Source organism: Antechinus flavipes, chromosome 4 (assembly GCF_016432865.1).
Source record: "Antechinus flavipes isolate AdamAnt ecotype Samford, QLD, Australia chromosome 4, AdamAnt_v2, whole genome shotgun sequence".
Taxonomy (NCBI): Eukaryota; Metazoa; Chordata; class Mammalia; order Dasyuromorphia; family Dasyuridae; genus Antechinus; species Antechinus flavipes.
In genome coordinates, this window is record NC_067401.1 from 195,502,421 (window position 1) to 195,524,318 (window position 21,898).

The following is a 21,898-nucleotide window of genomic DNA, read 5'->3' on the forward strand; positions in this document are numbered from 1 at the left end:
GAATTCAAATCCAACCTGTAAAATGCAGGGAGGCAGGAGAATAATTGTTCTTAACACTGCAGTATTCACTGGCTCTGTATGGAGGACATGTTTTCAAATCCTGCCTTTTAGTTTAATACTTTTGTGATCTCTGTGAAGTCATTTAACATTTTTTTGGCCGCGGTTTCCTCATGTATCAAATGAGAAGGTTGAACTCCAAAGTCCTGTCTACCTTTGTATCTTATCAATTCAGCTAGAATTTATTGTTGTTGTTCAGTTGTGTCTAATTCTTCATGAGCTCACAGACTTTTCTATGGGATTTTCTTGGCAAAGATATTAGAGGGTTTTTTTGTTTTGTTTTTTTGCCATTTCCTTCTCCAGTATGTCCCTGTATAAAAGATGAGGAATAAGACATACAGCCAGGGTCACCTAGCTAGTAAGCTTCTGAGGCTGGATTGGAATTCAGATCTTCCTGATCAAGCCCAGTGCTCTATCCACTGCACCATCTAGCTCCCCAAGAAGTTATTAAATATCTACTATGGGCAAATCATTGTACTAAGTGGTAGGGGAATTTGGAGTTTTCTTGGCAGACATACTAGAGTGACTCATCATTTCCTTCTCCTGCTCATTTTACAAATAAGGAAACTGAGGCAAACAAAATTAAGAGATTTACTGAAGGTCACACAGTTAGGAAGTATTTGAGACAGGATTTAAACTATATTTTCTGACCTCAGAACAGGGGGAGAGGAAAGAGTGAGACTAAATACTATGTAATTATATTAATCAAGCTTAGTCCCAGAGAAGAGATAAGAAAAGACAGCTCCTTCCATATTTGGGAAATGATGGGGGATAATGGGTATGGAATTCTGCATACACTGTCAGATATGCTTAATACATTGTATGAGTTTGATGAATGGCTCTTTTTTTCAATTTTCATTTTTTAAATACAATTTTTGATGTTATGTAGCCAGTTCAGTCATGCCTGACTCTTAGTGACCCCATTTGGACTATTCTTGGAATGGTCTGTCATTTCTTTCTCTAGCTGCTTTTGAATAAAGTACCAGTCCTGGAATAAGGAAAACCTGAGTTCAAATATGACCTCAGACACTTATCAGCTCTGTGACTCTGGGCAAATCTCACCACCAATTTTCTTTCTTTTTTTTAATGTTAAACATGGTAGAAATATATATATATTAAGTCTGGGGTAGCTAGGTGGTACAGTGGATAGAGCACCAGCCCTGAAGTCAGGAGAATCTGAGTTCAAATCTGGCCTCAGACACCTAACACTTCTTAGGTATATGACCTTGGGCAACAGGGTATAATTAACCTCAATTGCCTCAGGGGGGGGAAAAAAGAAATATATGTTAAATCCAATATATGCATAAATATTTATACAATTGTCTTGCTGCACAAGAAAAATCAAATCAAATTGGAAAAAAATGAGAAAGAAAATAAAATGCAAGCAAATAACAACAAAAAGAGTGAAAATGCTATGTTGTAAACCACACTTGGTTCCCATAATCCTCTCTCTGGGTACAAATGGCTCTCTTCATCACAAGATCATTGGAACTGACATACCACCAATTTTCTTGGGGAAAAAAAAATTCTGAGAAGGAATCCAGAGTCTTCACTAGACTATCAAAGAGGTCTACATCATAAAAACAAGTTCAGAACCCCTACTTTAGATAGACCAGCTTTGCATGAATATCCATAATTATAGATAACCCACAATAATAACTATAATATTTATATGTTGATTTTCAGTCATATCTGATTCTTCATGATCCTGTGGACTTCTGACAGAGATATTGGAGAGGTTTGCCATTTCTTTCTCTAGTGGATCAAGGCAGACAGAAATTGTGACATACCCAATGTCACACAGCTAGAAAATTTCTGGGGCTAAATTTGCACTAAGGTCTTCCTAACACTGAGCCTAGCACTCTATCCACTGTGTTACTTAATTGCTCATTTTATATAGTATCTCATTAATTTTTACAAAACAAGGTTTATAAATCATTGAAGCTAAATTAAATATAAACATGATCTACAATGTGGTATAGTACCAGGAAGGAGAAAGGGAGAATGATTTTTCCATAGACATTCTTATTAATCAGTAAAGGATTCATGAAGCAGCTGGACTTAAACTGGATTTTGAAGGATGAAATGGTTTAGGGTAGAAGGAAGAAGCAGGTAGTGGAGAGAATGATGTGAGCAAAAGGGCAGATGTGGAGCTGAGTGTGACCTGTATAAGGGACAGATTCTGGATATGTGATTTCACTGGTATTCACTCCCTCTAGCATATATCTTATGATTATATATATTATATAATTTATATGAGATTATAAATTATAAAAGATTATAAATTATTTATGTTATATATAATTTATAATCTTTTATAATTTATAATCTCATATAATTTATAATCTTGGAGACTTCCTGAAGAAATGAGAGGTTAAGTGATTTGCTCAGGATTGCATAATCAGTTCAGGTAAGAAAAGGGACCTGAATCCAATACTTGGTTTCTAAGCTAACTCTTTAATCACTAAATCATGCTCACTATTCAGTAAAAAGGAGTAAAAAGATGTCTTGAAGAAAGTGAGATAGGGTTGTCTAGGTGTGGTGAGACCAGATCATGTAGAGTCTTGATCTTCTAATAACTGTTTGTTGATTAATTGATTGCCTTTGAAAGCCAGAAATTATTTCAGGACACTCTCCATCTGGGGCACTTTGATGTTGATCACCTTTCCTTTGTTTTTACCTTAGATGAGTATCTTAAAGTCTTAAACACTGGCGTGGAAGAGGTCCGGAAGTCCTTTCTGGGGCCATTTTCTCCTTCCTGCAAGATGGTCCAGATGATGAAGCAGTTTCTGTACCGAGTCCTGCCTGAAGATTCCTACAAGTTGGCGACAGGAAGGCTCCATGTGGCCCTCACACGGGTGACAGATGGGGAGAATGTGGTGGTATCTGAATTTACTTCCAAGGAAGAGCTCATTGAGGTAAAGGTGCTATAATGTGCTGGGGTCAGGCTAGAAGATAGGGTCTGATCAGATTTGTTCCAGGAAAAAAACACAGGGGTTTCCTGACTACTTGGTTTTTCTTTTCTTTCAAGAGGCATTTATTTTCTCTTCATTCCAATAACCATCATTGGAAAAAGAAAAATCTTCAAACAAATATACATCATCTTTAACTATTTCAAAAATAGAAGTCAGCTAAAGACCCAAAGAAACCATTCTTTTAAAAAAATTTTCATTTAATTTGCATTTTAAATTTAGAAGTAGCTCTTTTCTCTCTATTCCACCCACAATGGAAAAAGAAAAGAAAAACAAAACCACCAAAACAAATATGCACAATCAAGTAAAACAAATCCTCAAATTATCTCCAAACATATGTTTGTGTTTTCTGTCTTGAAGCTTTACTCCTTCCTCCCTCCTCCTCCTCCTCTCTCTCTCTCTCTTTCTCTCTCTCAGAATTTGGGTTCATAATTCATCATCAGTTCTCTGAAATCATGGTTGTTTATTGCATTACACATAATTTTTTAAGTCTTTTACAGTTGTTGGTCCATTTTTTTTTATTATTATTGAATCAATTGTTCTTTTTTTCCTCCCTTTACTCTGTATCTATTTATAGAGGTCTTCCCAGGTTTCTCTTAAACTCTCCCTTTCATCATTACTTATGATTCAATAATATTCTATGATGTCCACTATGATGTCTATGGCTACTCAGCCATTCCCCCCGCCCCACAACTGATGGGTATTCCCTTAATTTCCAGTTCTTTGCCACTAAAAAGAGAGTTGCTATAAACATATATATATTTGAATATGTGTGAATATATATGAATGTATTTGATGTGCCTGAGTATGTATTTGATATGTGTATATATATGTATATATAATGTGTATATATATATATAATTTGGTGGAGATACATGTCCTTTAAATTATATATATTCTTTCCCTCTTTCTTTGATCACTTTGGAACAAGGAATTTCTATTTGTTACCTCATATGTCCCTTATTACTGAATCATGATTGCTTTCCACAAAAATTCTCTTTGTTTCCATAAGCCCCTGAGACCAGGAGAGGATTCTCTGGTATTCCTTGTTTCTCTTGGCCTTGGCTACAGTGTGACTCCCCTGAGAAAATAGCCAGGGAAAAGAAGGACCCTTATCTCTCTCTCTCTCTCTCTCAGTGACATTTGTATTAACAAAAACAATAACAAAATGAGATTGAATTACTGCTGCAATAAGTTGCACTTTGTAAGAGACAGGATTCAATAGTGGGTATGGGATGGTCTTTGACATCAGAAAGAGCTGGGTTGAGGACCCACTGACTCTGTGAACCTAGGTAAGTCTTTTTGCCTTTTAGAATCCCAGGCAACTCTCTCAAGAGATATATTATAGGGGCAGCTAGATGGATTTAGAGGATAGAGATAGAGGTCTTAGAGTCAGGAGGTCCTGAGTTCAAATCCAAGTTCAGATACTCAACACTTCCTAGCTGTGTGACCCTGGACAGTCACTTAACCCTAATTGCCTTACCTGAATAAATAAATAAAATAAAGTACAACTTCCTTTGTTAAAAAAAAAAAAAGTATATTACAGTTTTTATCTCTGCCATAAAACAATGTATATTAAAAAATAAACTAAAAAAAAATGCATAGAAGGTGCTGACCTACATGAATAGAGGGAGTTTTTTCACCAATAATTCCCTAAATCCTATACCCATAAAATCAAGTAAAATCTCTATTCCTGTCAAGACTCAAATATCTACATTATTCCTAACTTCTAAATCTATGACAATGTAAACAATATCCAAATAAATCTTTGTATGCTAAAAAAAAAGAATATGTTACTGGTGTAGCTCATCTGAATAAATAGAGGCAGTTTCTACAATGTCAGCTTCCTACATTAATGAAATCACAAATCTGGAACCCTCCAAAGTTGTCCTTGTGCTGAGCTGTCTCACTTAGGCTGAGGTGAAACAAATATTACAAATATTCAGAGGGATAAGGATCGGTACCAACTATCTACAGTTATTTCCATCCTCATTTGAGCCTCATAATAATGTTGGGTGGTGGAGTTTAGAGAAGGAAAATGGTTTCTCCCATCCTGCTACTTTGCCTGTCCCCTTCCACAGTCATGACTACACTATCCAGAAACCATCCACACTACATATAAAATTATAGAAAGGATGCAAGCAAGAATTATGAGAGAAGAGATGAGTGCATCATGTCATCACTAGCCTTCCCATCCCTGTTCTCCTCCTCTTTCACCATAAAACAGAATGGAAGAACAAAATGATGGACATTTATTGAGCACCAATCAACAAATATTTCCTGAACACTTGGCTACTGTAAAGCATACTCTGTATGCCAGGTTGAGGAATTTGGACTTCATCCTATAAGAAGGTATGTGGGCAGGTGGATGACATGATCAAAGGGAAATTTAGCAGGTAGTGGTGGTAAGAATTAGAGTGGAGCAGATAGGTCTCTGGAAAGGGAGATGACCCCCTTTCCATCTCCTTTCCCCAAGATAATTGAATTATTTAAAGGATGTCATGTTCTCAGTGATGTGGATACTCCCACTATTCATACATCCCTTTTTCTCTGGTGTAATGTTTGTTCATGCCTTTCTTTTAAATTTCCCACAGAAGCTCCACTCAGCATATTGGTAGACTTCCTCTGGTTATTTTCCTTTTTAAAAAAAAAAAAAATTCAGTTACATGAAAAAAAATTTACATCCTTTTTTAAGTTTTGAGTTCCAAATTTTTTTCCTCCTTTCTGACCCAAGAAGGCAAGCAATTTGATATAGATTATACATATGTAGTCACATAAAACATTTCCCTAATAACCATGTTGCCAACACCCCCCAAAAAAAAATCAAGAATAATAAAGTAAAAAAAAATATGCTTCAATCTATATCCATTCTCCATCTGTTCTTTGAAGGTAGATGACATTTAAAAAATAAATCTTTTGGTTTATCTTGGATCAATGTACTGCTGAGAATAGCTAAGTCATTCACAGATCATACAATATTGCTTTTATATGTTACAATGTTCTCTTGATTCTATCATTTCACTTTGTATCAGTTCATATAAATCTTCTCAGGTCTTTTCTGAAAGCATCTTTCTCATAATTTCTTATAGCACAAAAATATTCCATTACAATCATATCCTGAATTGTTTAGCTATTCCCCAATTGATGGGTGTGCCCTGAAATTTCTAATTCTTTGCCTCTCTGAGACCATTGCAACACTCATGCCATCCTTCTGTTATTCTTTTTCCTCCATTTATGACTTGCCCGTTTCCTTTTCTAATGCTTGATTAATCTGTAAAGTATGAGGATGGGCTAGAGGGTCCTCAAACTTTTTAAATAGGGGCCAGTTCACTGTCCCTCAGACTGTTGGAGGGCCGTACTATAGTAAAAACAAAAACTTTGTTTTGTGGGCCTTTAAATAAAGAAACTTCATAGCCCTGGGGGAGGGGAATAAACATCCTCAGCTGCTGCATCTGGCCCGCAGGGCATAGTTTGAGGACCCCTGGAGATGATCTCAATGGTCTTCAGTTCTGAATTCAGTTCTTTTAAAGTTCTTTTACTTGAATATACATCTTCACTGAAAATATGCATCCACCGGCTGATACTAACTATAAATTGCCTCCTGTGTCCTCTCCACAGGCACTCTACTGCAGCTGCTTTATACCTGTATACTGTGGCCTCATTCCACCAACTTACCGGGGTGAGGTGGGTACTCAAGTCTTTTCATAGGGGAAGCTTTTGGGAAGAGGGGAAGTCAGCGTTTTCAATAAGCATTTATTAGGAACCTACTGTATTCAGAGCACTGTGTGTCTGGGGGACATCATAAAAGGATTGTTTTAGCGTTAGAAAGGGGTCTAAGAAGAGATTACTTAGTCTGATCTGCTCATTTTCCAGAGAAACAAGTTAAGACCAAGAGATGATAAGGGATTTATCCATGATAGAAACATAAGAGATTGGATCTGAATCCAGCTTTTCCTGGATCTAAATCCAGCACTTTAGCTGAAAACCATGAGATAAACAGTTTCTTGCATTCATGAAGCATTATATTCTAGTAGGAGGATTTAACATGGACACAAAGAGGCAACAGGTGGCTCAGTGGATAGAGTATTGGTCTTGGTGTCAGGAAGACCTGAGTTCAAATCCAGCTCCACATCTTTACTAGGTGTGTAACCCTGAGCAAGTCACTTAACCTCTGCTTACCATAGTTTTCCCAGCTACAAAATGGAGATACGAATAGCACCTACTTCTCAGGATTGTTTTAAGGATCAAATGAGATTATAGTTGTAAAGTGCTTAACACAATACCTAATACACAGTAGGTATATAATAGGTGCTTTTTTTTTTCAAATATAAAATAATGCATGATAAGTGCTTAAGAGATGTTCAAAGTACCATGTGAGGTTCCAAAAGAAAAAGATCATAAAAAACTGAATTAGATCAAGGAGGGATTCATGGAAGAGGGAGCATTTGAAAAGATGGGTAAGAATTTAATTGATTGAGCATGACAATGACTCCATAGGTTTCTCCATCCCAGCTTCTTCCCTCCCATTTTCACAAAGGTCTTTTGGAGACAATGGCTTTAGCCAGTGGAGTAACCTTATGAAAAGGTATACATTCTCTGAGAGCTATTTGGGTGTGTATTTTAGTACTAGTCCTAAACCTAGAAGCTTGCTAATAAAAGTTTAACAACCACTCCAAAAAAAAAAAAAAATGCACACACCTAACACAATTTTTTAATCTGCCTTATTAACATTTTCCCCATTACTTTAAGTTAAGGTGATCAACAAAATAACAAATCAAGTATTATTTACTAATTTCAGAGGTGTAAATGCTCACACTGAAATTTTAATCATTGGCTCAAGGGAGCTAGAGTTGGTTCCAGCATCTCCCATCTTCCCTTCCCAGGCAACATCCAGGTTAGTGAAGATCCTCCATTGGATTAGGAATCAGGTGACCTTTAGCAAGTCATTTACTCATTTGTAAAATGGACTTGATAACTTCTAAGGTCCCTTTCAACATTAAATCTATGATGATGATAAATTCTTGTGGGATATTCTTAGCATCTGCAGTAAGAGCTTAATTAAATTAATAGCTTAAGTAAATGCTTAATAGCACTTCCTATATTCCTATAAATAGGAAATTTTGAACTGAAAACTGAAATGGTTTTGCCCTCAAAGAATCTACATTCTCCTGGAAAGACAGAATATATTCCTAGAGAAGTAAATCCAAGATATAAACAAAATAAATTCAAAGTGATTTTGGGAGACAGTGGTAACAATTGGGGCTAAGAATAGGCTCCTTACATGAATGCAAAAGATGACATTTGAGTTGAATTAGGAAAGAAGCTAGGGGTTTCAAAAAACAGAATGAGGAAGGAAGACATTGGGAATAGGACAGAGATGTTTTATGTCACATACAGAAAATAGAGAGGCTATTTATGGTTGGAAGGTTGAGTGAATGCATGGGATTAATCATCCTGGAAAGAAAGTTGGAGTGATCATAAAGAACTCTAATTGCCAAACAGGGAGGCTAATGAAAGGGAGGAATCTGAAGTTGGAAGAAAGAAATAGAATATAATTGGGACAAAGGAAGAGAGGAAGAGTCAGTTTTCTATGTCATAAATTTAAAGAATTAAAAATCTTTGTCAGGAATAATTTTGAGAGCCAGAAACTAGTGCTTGATGTAGATGATCCCTAAGGCCCTATGTAATCCTAACATTCTAGAATTCAAATATCCTTGAATGAAAAACTTCCTGGTACATTACTACAGATGTATTTCCCAAAGACACTCAAAGGCATAATCGATAAACAAATAAATAACTCCCAACTTCCAACATTTTTGTTCCCTTCTTCCTCCTACTTCCAAAAACAGAGGTATATTGATGGCGGTTTCACTGGAATGCAGCCATGCTCCTACTGGACAGACTCAATTACCATCTCAGCTTTCAGTGGCCAGCAAGATATTTGCCCCAGAGACTGCCCGGCTATCTTTCATGACTTCCAGTTATTCAACTGTACCTTCCAGTTCTCCTTGGAAAATATTACCCGAATGACCCATGCGCTCTTTCCCCCAGACCTAATGGTAAGTGGTAAGAGGTTCTGTAATCATCTTTTGAAGAGGAAGGAAGATTGTTCAAGATCATAGAGAGTGATTTAGAAGGGACCTCATCTAATCTAGCCTTCCTCCATTTTAGAGATGAGCAAAGTGAGGGCCTAAGAGTATAAATGGCCTGCCCAAGATAGTAAGGAAGAGATTTGAATCCAAATCCATCTAGTGTGCTTCTATCTCAATGACTCTCTTTGAAATTGAGGTCATTGACTTGTAGTAAACTTAAATTGGAATCCACCCTTTTGGAACCAGTGCACCTTTTGGGTGAGTGACTTAATTTTCCTAGACTTCAGTTTGTTCTTCTGTAAAATAAAAAAGTAGATACTCTCTGAGGTCCTTTGTGGCACCAAATTTTGTGACCAATGAAACAAATGTGGAAATTGGGGAATTTGAGAACATTCTGAAGTTATCACTCAAATTAATGTCTAAATAGTCTTAAGTTTATTTCTTTTTTCATGAATTCTCATTAGGATCCCATAAAATCTATAGGCTTATAGAGAGACTCACAAGGACTAGACTCACATAAGCAGAGAGAAATTTAGTTCAACAAGCATTTGTTAAGTGCTTACTATGTGCTTACCATATTAGGCACTGGAGTATACAAAGACAAAAATGAAGGCTTTTGCCCTCAGAGAGCAAGTACAAAATCTATACAAAGTAATTTAATTAACAATTAGGAGGATCAGGAAAAGTCTATAAGCTATGGAACTTGAGCTGCACCTTAAAGAAAGCTAGGGATTCTTTAAGGCAGAGTGAGAAAGGACTGTATTCTAGGCAGGGAGGACAGCCTATGCTGAGACCTGAAGAGAGGAAATAGGATGCTACATGTAGGGAAGAAAGAGCAGGCTTGTTTGATTGGAATGATGAGTATGAAGAAGTTAATAATAAGACCAGAAAAGTAGGTGGAAACCATTTCATGCCAATTATGCCAAGCAGAGAAGTTTGCTCTTCATCCTAGAGGCAATACAAAGGTGCTGGAAATTTTTGAGAAGGGGAGTGACGTGGCCAGATTGTTTTTAGTAATATCAGTTAGGTAGCCTTAGGAAGATGGGAAACAGGGATGACAGCAATCTGACCAGAGTAGAGATAGAGGAGACATTAGAGAACAGACTAAAAGATATTAGACTCAATAAAAATTGGCAGCTGATTGGATCCTGGGATGAGAATGAAGAAAAAGTCAAGGATAACTTCAAGATTGGCACAATAGTGGTACCTCAGAAGAAACAGGAATGCTTGGAAAGGGGATGCATTTTAGAGAAAGGAAGAAAAGAAACATTTATTAAGCACCTGCTATGTGCTGGGAGCAGTTAGGTGATGCAGTAGATAGAGTGCTAGACCTGGAATCAAGAAGAACTGAGTTCAAATCTTGCTTCAGACACTTAGTGACCCTGAGCAAGACATTCAACTTTGCCTCAGTTTCCTCATCTGTAAAATGAGCTAGAGAATGAAATGACAACTGCTCCAATATCTCTGTTAAGAACACCCCAATTGGGGTGATAAAAAAGACAATCATGACTGAAATGACTGAATAACAAAAATGTGCCAAGTACTGTGCTAAGTGGTTAGCAAATATTAGATCATTTGATCCTTACAACAAACTTGGGAGATAGATGTTATTAGTATTTCCATTTTATAGTTGTGGAAACTGAGGCATATAAAAATTTTTTAAAAATGATTTGAACAAGATCACAAAGTAAATAAGCTCCTAAGGCTGGATTTAAATTTAGATCTTCCTAACTCCAGGCCCAGAGCTCTGTTTACTATTTAGTTCCACTTTAGATATCTTGAGTTTGAAATGCCTATAGGACTTCAGATTTCAAAGTCCACCTAGTCTTTGATCTTATGGAGCTGAAGCTCAGGAGAGAGATTAGGACTGAATATAGAGAAAACTAAGAGATATCTGCATAGAGATGACAACTTGACCCATGTGAACTGATAAGGTCACCAAGGAAAAGGATGTTTAAAGAGAGGAGAGAAATATCCAGGAGCTTGTGAAGAAGGAACCAGTGGATAAGGAGAAATTAAAGATACAAGAAAGAGAGAGAATAATTGAGGGACAGGCTCCTGGGACTGATGGGAGGAAGTGGAATCAAGAGCACCATGATGAAGTGTTGATCTTAGCTAGGATGAAGACTACCTCTTCAGAGACTATTGCAAAGGAGAATAGAATGAAAGATGATGACAACCAGAGTTTAGTGGTGTGGAATAGGGGAGATGAGAAAGTACACAGTAGAGGTCTTTTATTTTCTTATGAAATTGGAGGTGAGGTCCTTGGCTGGGACTTAGAAGTTGGTGAAAGCAGGAAGTTTGGAAAAAGAAAAGAGACTTAAAATATCATTTGTGGAGAGTATAATAGAATGTCAATCCCAGAAGAAAAAAGGCTGTAAGGGCTCAATTGAATTCAACAAGCATTTATTAAGCAACTACTGTATGTCAGGTATTGTGCAAATGAAGCACTCCTTGTCCTTAAGGAGCTTACTTTCTACTGATCTAGTTGAGGATAAATTTTTAACCCTTTGATAGTTCTGAGGGACGGAAAAAGCAAGCCCTGGTTCTCCTTACAGTCCCTACCAGTATTTCAGTGGGAGTGGGAGAAACAATGGTTTTCATGATGCTTTTCTCCTCAGGCCCTGCATGAATACTACTACCGGGGATATCAGGACACAGTTTTATACTTGAAGAGACTGAGTGAGTAAAAGGGAAGAGATAATAATAACACTAATAATAACTAGCATTTACATATCACTTTAAGGTTTGCAAAATACTTTAGAGTGTTATTTCATTTTATCCTCACAACAATCTTGGGAGGTAGGTACAATTATTAGCTCCCTTTTACAGATGAGGAAACTAAGGTAGAGATGAAAATGACTTGTCAAGTATTCCACAGTTAGTAAGTGTCTAAGGCTGGATTTGAACTTAGTTCTCCTTGATTCCATTTACAACACTCCAGGTCCTACCCAGGGACCTCTTTCCATTGGCTAGCTAGCTTCTACATGAACACCTCCAGTGGTGTTCCCAAGGGGTCTTTGAAAAACAGTTATGTAGAAAAGAAATTCAAAGAAATTCATCTCCAAAAAACAAAAGATATTTAAACTCATATTTCACTGTAATAGTTGAAGATCATGGTATTCTGGTTAACAAAGCATTCTTGTGAATTGACAGTCACTATGATGACTCCCAAAAAGAATACTAACTCTCAATTTAGTGGACCTAGATCCAAATTCTTCCTCTGATATCTGTGTCTGTGATTTTCAGATCTGCCTTTCCTGACCCAATCCCTCTGCTGGCCTCCAATCTCACATCTCTGACTTTCTTTCTTTCTTTCTTTCTTTTTTTAATAGCTTTTTATTTACGAGTTATATGCATGGGGAATTTTATAGCATTGACAATTGCCAAACCTTTTGTTCCAATTTTTCCCCTCCTTCCCCTCACTCCCTTCCTTAGATGGCAGGTTGACCAATACATGTCTAACTGACTTTCAAAATCCAACTTTAACCTGGAACTAAATGTCCAGTAGAGATCTTAAACTCAATATGTCTAGTACAGACCTCATTATCTCTCCCTCAAAACCTGTCCTCCATTAGATTGTAAATTCTTTGAGGACTGGGACTGATTATCTTTTGGTTTTTTTGTTTGTTTGCTAGTGGTTTTGTGTGTGTGTGTGTGTGTGTGTGTGTGTGTGTGTGTGTGTGTTTTTAAATCTCCAATGCTTAGCAGTTTGTTTACTTGTTCTTGGTCATGTCCTACTCTTCATTTGGGATTTTCTTGGCGAGAACACTGGAGTGGTTTGTCATTTCCTTCTCCAGCTCATTTTACAGATGAGGAAATAGGCACTTGGTAAATGTTTATTATTTGATCAAATTCCCTGTGTGATCTTGGGCAAGTCATTCATAAGGGGCTCTCTGGGCTTCAGTTTTCTTATTTGAAAACTGAGGAAGTGGGATTAGATGACCTTTAAGGTCATCTAAATCTATGATCTGAAGAGGTGGGAAAGAACAGTTTAGGAAAGAGTGAGTAGTCTAGTTTGGTTAAAGCAAAGCTTCTTAAACTATGGGCTGTGATCCCAGTAACTGAATGTGAGGGTTGCAAAATTATGATTTATCATCAGTAAGTGTTTTGTGTAAAAATTCCTTGGGTGAAAAAAGGTTGTAAGTGAAAAAGTTTAAGAAGCCCTAGACTAGAACATAAGGAACAAATATAGGAATATGATGAAAGAAGATTTAAAGTCTCAAAGGTGACACTGAGGTCTTTATTCTATCTACAATAAAGAGTCATTAAATCATTTGGGTAGGTAATAACATGATCAGAAAAAAATGCTTTAGCATCAGTTAATTTTGATTATTACAGCTGTCTTCTTCCCCCTTGCAACAAAACAACAACAATAACATTAAATAGCATACAGAATGAGGGAAGTGGCAGTTTTGCTTTACTGTGCCCCACTCATAATATAGCTGGAGTGTCGGATTCATTTCTGAGTGTCATGTTTGAGGAAGAACATTGGCAAGCTGATGTGCCCAGAGGACAACTAAGATGGTCACAGGATAGGAGAGCACTTGATGGTAGGAAATAGGGAAAGAGGAAATTTACCCTGAAGAAGAGAAAATTTAAGGGTGACAAGATCAGTATCTTTAAGTATTCATTCATTAATTTGTTTTAAAAAAAACAATATTTTTTCCCTGATTACATGTAAAAACAACTTTTAACATTCTTTTTTTTTCTTAAAAGATTGAATTCCAAATTCTAGTCCCTGTCCCTCCCCCTTCCAAGAGAGTAAGCAATCTGATATAGGTTGTAGATGTTCAATCATGTAAGAACTATTGTGTGGAAGAGGGTTAAATTTGTTATGCTTGGCTCATGAGGACAGAACCTCTAAGAAAAGAGTAGGAAGTACTGAAAAATTCTGTGTGATTCCTTGTAAGGAACTAGTTTCTCTTTCTTTTTGGAGCATTCAGGGTTAAGTGACTTACCTGACGTCGCATAGCTAGTAAGTGTCAGAAGCTAGATTTGAGCTCAGATCCTCTTGACTCCACTCCTGGCACTCTATCCACTGTACCACCCTAGCTGCTCACAAACTAGATCAGGCCGCCTTGGGAAGTGGAAAGCTGGACAAGAATGATGTCTTGTCAAACACTGTATATTTAAAAGTGGAAGGATCTTAGACTTCACCTAATTCAACTCACCTCATTTTATAGTTGAGGAAACTGAGACCTAGAATCACTTAGATTGTAAGTAGGATTAGATTTGAAACATCATTATTTGACTCTAAATCTATCATCCTTTCCATGAGGGCCAAACTATTTTCTTTCTTTTTTTTTTTTGGGGGGGGGCAAACTATTTTTATAGTTTTAATGTTTTAATTTTTAGTTTGGTAAATATTAATAGATTTAATTTACATAAACAAAAGCTCTTTGTAGGGTGCAGGTGAAGAGTCCTCAATCATTTTTAGAGTGTAAAGAGATCCTAAGTCAAATAAGTTTGAGAACCAATACACTAGAGCCAGTGGTTCTCAAACTTTTGTTCTCAGTATCTTCATGTTGTTAAAAAACTATCGAGGATCTGTTCAAAGAATTTTTGTTCACATGAGTTATATTTATAGATATTTACTATATTAGAAATAAAAAATAATTTTGAATTTGTAGACCTCTGAAAGGGTTTCAGAGACCCCAAAAATTCTTTGGACTACACTTTGAGGACTACTGCACTAGACGATGGGCAGCTAAGAGGTGTCATAGTGAATTGAATGTCAGACTTGGAGTCAGGGAGATTCATCTTCTTGAGTTCCAATCTGGCCTCAGATATTTCCTAGCTATGTGAACCTGGGCAAGTCACTTCGTCCTGTTTGCCTCAGTTTCCTCATCTGTAATATGATCTGGAGAAGGAAATGGCAAAACACTCCAGTATCTGATGAGAAAACTCCAAATGGGGTTACAAAGAATCAGCATGACTGAAATGATTGAACATACTATAACATACTGGCCTATGTGTTGTTTGGGTGAGTCCTGTAGGTCATACCTTTGAAGCCCCCTTCAATTGTGACATCCTATACTTCTCTAAGCAGGCTAAATTTGATTACTTTCAGCCATCTGAGGTTGGGGTAAGAGTCATCGTGAAAAGTCTGGATTTCTCAGATTTAAGCCATTTTGACCAAGAAATGGTTATCGCTTTTAGAGTAGATAAATTGCCATTGGTATTCACATAATGCACCCTGGGTCCATTCCTTCCTCAAACCAAAAGAATGGGAATGGTGCAACCCTATGCCTCATACCCACAGATAATTCATGTCTAAGAACTGGCATGACTGAAGAGTCAGACTTAGGAATTGGCACTGCACCAAAGTAGCATCATCAACACTTCAGTCTGACCCTATATTTAGACATTTGTAAGGCTATTTTTTTTCTTTACACTGCTCCTCCCTCCTAAAGTGATGCTGAGCAGGTATTTCTTCCTGTTCATCCACCTTCTCCACCCTCAGTCTCCATCCATGAGATCTCTTTGCCACCAGGAGGATCCTGTATCCTGACATTCCTGAAGACATCTATCCCCTTCCTGGAGTTGTTCTTTCCTTTTCATGACATTAACATTGGATATAGCTTTTACTTAATGACTTGTCCATTACATTGTTTCATGAGATATTTGAATAATTTGTACTCACGGTATTATAGATTTAGAGCTAAAAGGGGCATTCAAGAACATTGACTTCAGCACACACACACACCATTTTACAAACAAAGAAACTGAGTCCTAAAGAACTTAGGTGGCTTGCCCTGGGTTAGACAGCTAGTCAAGACTCAAAATTTTGATCTTCCTGGCATATTTGGTCTTCTTTCTAACTCACCACATTGCAAAATGGCTGTCCATATTTTGAAACTAAATCATTCTGGTCCAAACCTCCATCCTTTGCTGAATCACATGGAGGGATGAAGGAAGAATCAATGGGTTCTTCAGTAAATCTTCAGATTTATAGAAAATTCAGATTCAGGAAATCTTCAGTAACTGAGATATTCAAACTATGGCTGGTCAATTGAAATTAGGCAAAACTAAGGATGAACACTACTCTTCTTTTTCCTCCACAGGATTTAGAGTTGGTAGATTTGGTAGAGATTATATTTTCATTTTATATATGAGCTTGATTTGCCCAAGATCACACAATTAAGTAAAAGACAAGATTGATGACAAAAGGTCATCAAGTCCTTTAAATTTATTGTTACTGTCCTTCCCATTGACCATTCTGCTTTACTTTAACCCATTTTGGATAATTTTTTGCAAAGCAGATTGTCCTACTTTCTTGCCTTAGGTAAAGTCAGATGCTCTTAATCAAATCCCTTTAAATACTGATTATTCTCTTCTGTACTTGTACTTGTACTAAAACATGTCACCCAAAACTGAATAATAATAATAATAAAGACTAGCCAACTGCATATGAGGAGCTCCCCACTAAGCAGAAGAACTCTACTCAAGTGTGGGGAAGCTGAAGGACTAGGAGTAGATAGAGTGGAATGGAAGACATCTTTCTCCTTTTCTGTAATCTGAGATTCAAATACTCAGTTACTTCTGTTGTCCGTGGACACGTGTCCCTCTAGTGGTGGAAAATCAGAAGTTTTTGTCAAACCTAATTTACAGAATCAACTCCAATTGGGAAGAGCACAAAGGAACATTAAGACCTTAGTTATATCTGACCACAGTCATAGATCATACATTTATTTCTTTTTTTCTCAATAGTATTTTATTTTTCTAATTACATGTAAAGATAGTTTCAATGTTCATTTTTATAAGATTTTGAGTTACAATTTTTTTTCTTTCTCCTTTTCTTACCTCTCCCTCACCAATCTGATATAGGTCATACATGTACAATTATTTTAAACATATTTCAGTATTGGACATGTGAAAAAATCACGACAAAAGGAAAAAAAACATGAGAAAGAAAAAGCAAACAAAAAAGGGATAAAAATAGTATGCTTCAATCTGCAATCAATCTCCATAGTTCCTTCTCTAGATGTGGATGGCATTTACCATCCCAAGTTTTATTGAAATTGTTTTAGATCACTGTATTGCTGAAAAGAGCTCAGTCTATCATAGTTGATTATCATACAGTCTTGCTGTTAACTGTGTTCAATGTTCTCCTGGTTCTGTTACTTCACCCAGCATCAGTTCAGGTAAATTCAGGTTTTTCTGAAATCAGCCTGCTCATCATTCCAATAAATTCCATTGCATTCATATACTATAATTTATTCAGTCATTCCCCAGTTGATGGGCAACCACTCAATTTCCAATTTCTTGCCATCACAAAAAGAACTGTTATCAACATTTTTTTCTTTTTTATGATTTCTTTAGAATACAGATCCAATAGTGACATTCTGGAGCAAAAACTATGCACACTTTTATAGCGCTAGGTATAGTTCCAAATTGCTCTCCAGAATCACTGGATCAATTTACAATTCCATCAACAATGCATTAGTGTCCCAGTTTTCCCACATCTCTGCCAACATTTATCATTTTATTTTCCTGTCATCTTAGCCAGTCTAATAAGGTACTTCAGAATTGTTTCAATTTGCCTTTCTTTACTCAATAGTGATTTAGAGCATTTTTTCATATGACTGTAGAGTAAACTGTCTGTTTTTTGACTACTTATCAATTGGGGAATGACTTGTATTCTTATAAATTTGACTCAGTTTCTATATATATTTTAGAAATGAGATCTTTATCAGAAATATTGGCTGTAAATTTTTCCCCCACCTTTCTGCTCCCCTTTTAAAGTTGGCTGCATTAGTTTTGTTTGTGCAAAAACATTTTAATTTAATGTAATCAGAATTATCCATTTTGCATTTCATAATGTTCTCTAGTTCTATAGAATTAGTTATATAATTATAAATTTGGTTATAAATTCCTCCCTTCTCCAAAGATTTGACAAGTTTATTATCCATTGCTCTTCTAATTTACTTATAGTATCATCCTTTATGTCTAAATCATAAATTCATTTTGACCTTACTCTTGGCATAGGGTATGAGATGTTGGTCTATGCCTAATGCCATACTGTTTTCTAGTGTTCCCAGCAATTTTTATCAGTTAATAGATTCTTATCTCAGAAGCCGAAATGTTTGGGTTTCACAAACAGTAGATTACTGCAGTGTGTTTCTTGTGTATCTAACCCATTCCACTGATCCACGGTTCTATTCTTAGGCAGTACCAAATGGTTTTGATGACTGCTGCTTTATAATATAATTTTAGGTCTGGTATGGCGAGAGCTTTGCTTTTTAAATTTTTTTTTAATTAATTCTTTTGATACACCTAACCTTTTGTTTTTCCAGATGAATTTTTATTATTTTTCTAGCTCTTTTTTTTCATTTATTTAAATGTTTGATAGAATTCATTTGCTGATTCTGGAGATTGTTTTCTAGCTCTATAAAATAATTTTTTGGTAGTTGATTGATATGGCACTGAAAAAGTAGATTAATTTAGGTAGAATTGTCATTTTCATTATTTGTCTATATCAGAATGTTGTTAGGGGAATTCCTCTCTCTTTGAGATTTGCCAAGTAGCCTGTAAGCCACATCAGCTTGGGCAGATTGGGATCCAGAGAAGTAAAAGGAGCTTGGCCTCTGAGGCAGGAGGTTGTATCTTGCAGGAGTTATTAGTATTAGTTAATTAATATTAGTAGGAGAAACTGCTAATAGCTTCCTTGAGATGGCAAGGGTGTGTCCTCTTGCTAGAGCTTCTCCTGGTGTGCAACGCAACTCCACACACCTCCTTCCTCTGGCTCCACCTATGACAGACTATTTGCACATCCCGATCAGCTTGCCTCCAAAGTTTATCCGGATATGCCCCAAAGACTGATATGTAAGGCTCTGGCAGCCTAGAATAGTGTGCCTGGACAGTCCAGCACAGAATGTAGGGTAGGATAAATATGGGCAATTTGTAGGATAATATCATGGTTTTAGAGCTGTAAGGGACCTGAGAGACCATCTAGTTCATTTTAGGTGAGAAAATGAAGCCTCAAGTGATTTGTTTGAGGTTACATATAATAAGTACTGTTTAAGTCATTTCAGGCATGTCTTTAAGAAATGATTCATTGGATCCCAACGCTATTCCAATCAGTATTGATCATTTTGTTATTTTATATAAATTATATAGGGATAATTAGATAAGATAGGTTCTTTTAGTAGGCCTTTATAATAAGCTTCAAATTAAAAATAGAAGGTCCACTATTTGTTTATTAGTTATGAAAATCATGTATGCACTACAAGAATGCTGACAGATATCTCCATCCTGTTTTACTCAAATTCCATGTGCAAAGCTAGTGTGGATGAGATGACTTGATTCTTTGGAATCCCTCCAACTTATTTTTGTACCTCTAGACCATTCTCTCATGTCCAACATGAACAGGTTGTCATATTATGACCATTTTGTCAATGGAAATGCTCCTGCTTTACCCAATCCAAACCGCCTTCCTCCCCATACCATTTTTGGTCTGATACATAATTTTTGATCTTCAAGAGGAAGGCCTATCACCTAATGAAATTCTGTATTTTACCATGTCTCTTCTCTGTATGTTTGGGTGTTGAATCCTATAAAAAAAGATCATGGGGATCGTGGACATCTCAGATCATGAAGAAGAGCTGAAGTTCATTTCATTAGAGAGGATCAGGAACCCTTAAAGAAAGTACCATTGGCTCAGAGTTTTTCCTTGTTTTTTTTTTTTTTTTTTATTGTAGATTAGACAATTTTATACTCCATAGGTCTGCTTCTTTATGACCTCATTTAAGTTTTCTTGGCAAAAATATTGGAGTGGTTTACCATTTCCTTCTCCAGCTCATTTTGCAGATGAGGAAACTGAGGCAAACAGGATTAAGTGACTTGCTCAGGAGCACATAATACGTTTCTGAGGCCAGTTTTGAATTCTGGAAGATGAGTCTTCCTGATTAGGTCCAGAGGTCTATGTACTGTGTCACCTAGTTGCCCACAGTAATTGGCTGAACCAGAATTGCCCTCAAGTTCTGAGTAAAAGATGCTTTCTTTCCCTTCTCTATGGGATTTTAGCAATTAAAAATAAAAAATAATTTTCCCTTTTGTTCTCATTTTGCTTTCACAATAAAACAAATATGGAAATATGTTTAAAATGATTGTATATGTGTAACACATCAGCTTGCCTGCTGTCTTGGGGAAGGAGGGAAAAAGGAAAGAAGAGAAAAAAGTTTGGAACTTAAAATCTTATAAAAATGAATGTTGAAAACTATGTTTACATGTAACTGGAAAAATAGAATATTATTGAGAAAAAGCTAAAAATAAAATAATATCAATATAAAATTTTATTTTCAAATGCTTTGCCAGTGTAGGGAGGTTTTAAGATTGACATGAAGATACTCATTCTATTATCTTTACTAGATGCTGTTTATTTGGAATCCCCCACCAAGAATTTAATGTTCCCCCGGGTGGAAGTGTTCTGTTTTGGAAATCTGTACCGATGCAGAGAATGGGGAGTGACTGATGAGCAGAACCCAGAGACCACACAAGCCAGCTTGTCAGAACTCTCAAGCCACACTTTGAATGAAGTCACCAAGAGAACTGTGAAGGATGATGATGGTCCATCTGACTCCTTTGCTGTGCAAGCACCTGAATCTGTATCTGTCCAGCTCCCTTTATCACCTTCCATACAGTCATCTACAGTATCAGTTCCATCACTCATAGAGTCACCTGTAGAGCCACCTGTCTCACCTGTCTCTCCTCCATCATCACCTTTGTCACCTGTCTCATCTATGGGACTGCCAGTTTCATTACCCCTTGAACAGTCACCCATATCACCAATTGTTCAGTCAGTGGCTCAGTCACTTCCATCATTCATGCAATCATCTGTGCATCTCTCTCCTGTGCAATCACCTTTAGGACTTCCTTTCTCACCTCTACCCATGGAGTCTTCTCTATCACCTTTTGTGCAGTTTCCTGTCTCATCCCCAGTACAGTCACCAGTATCAGTACCTGTACAAATGCTTCCGTCGGTCATAGTGCCATCACCAACATTATCTCCTGCATCTCCAGCTGAGCTATATCTTCCACGGATACCTCTGAATTCACCTTCAGCATCTCCTGTGCAGGTATCATCCATGGAGGATGATGTCATACCCCAGTCCCAAGGTACCACGTTTTTTCTATGGGATTTCTTATGGGCTTTCACTTCTGGAAATTATTTCACAACTTGAAAAAAATCAGTTTAAAATAGTTACAATTTTAAAAATTTAAAATTTTGTAGGATTCTCTTTTTATCTATCTTCAGGGTTGAAGGAAAAATCAACAGAGTCCCTCTGTGTTTAACAAGCTAAAGTTTCACCTTTAGCACAAGCTATGCCATAATCACAGTCTTGACAAAGCTGGGAGATTTCCACCTGAGGAATAATCATCCCAAGCCTTCTTCTCCTCCATTTCAACTTTGCAGAGGTCTGATAAATAGGAGATCTGAGTTTTCATCTCAGTTCTGCCTCTCATTTATTGTGTGATCATGGACAAAACGACTATCAGTTTTCTTATTTCTAAAATGGGAATAATGATCCCTGCTCAGCTAAGTTCATAGGGTAGCTATGAGGCTCAGATAGGATAATGGAAGTGAAAGTCATTGCATGATGATGGTAAGTGAACGATTTCACATTGACAGATTGATTTATTGTTACAAAGCACAATGAAAAATTTATCTCATGTGATCTTTGCGGTACTATGTTATATTCTGTCTGTTTTACATATAGGAAAAGCAAGTCCTATAGAGGTGACATCATTTGCCTAAGGTCATAATTGATAGAA

At 36.7% G+C, this 21,898-nt stretch overlaps 1 protein-coding gene across 1 annotated transcript in view; it reads left to right on the plus strand.

Moving 5' to 3' along the window:
* The window catches only part of PNPLA1 (patatin like phospholipase domain containing 1), a 75,662-nt gene that overhangs the window by 34,262 nt on the left and 19,502 nt on the right, over window positions 1-21,898 (plus strand). Inside the window, exons 2-6 of the mRNA XM_051996615.1 lie at window positions 2,743-2,975; window positions 6,648-6,713; window positions 8,879-9,088; window positions 11,743-11,803; window positions 20,495-21,241. Coding sequence (XP_051852575.1) covers window positions 2,743-2,975; window positions 6,648-6,713; window positions 8,879-9,088; window positions 11,743-11,803; window positions 20,495-21,241 — 1,317 coding nt within the window. The remainder of the gene's footprint in view (window positions 1-2,742; window positions 2,976-6,647; window positions 6,714-8,878; window positions 9,089-11,742; window positions 11,804-20,494; window positions 21,242-21,898) is intronic.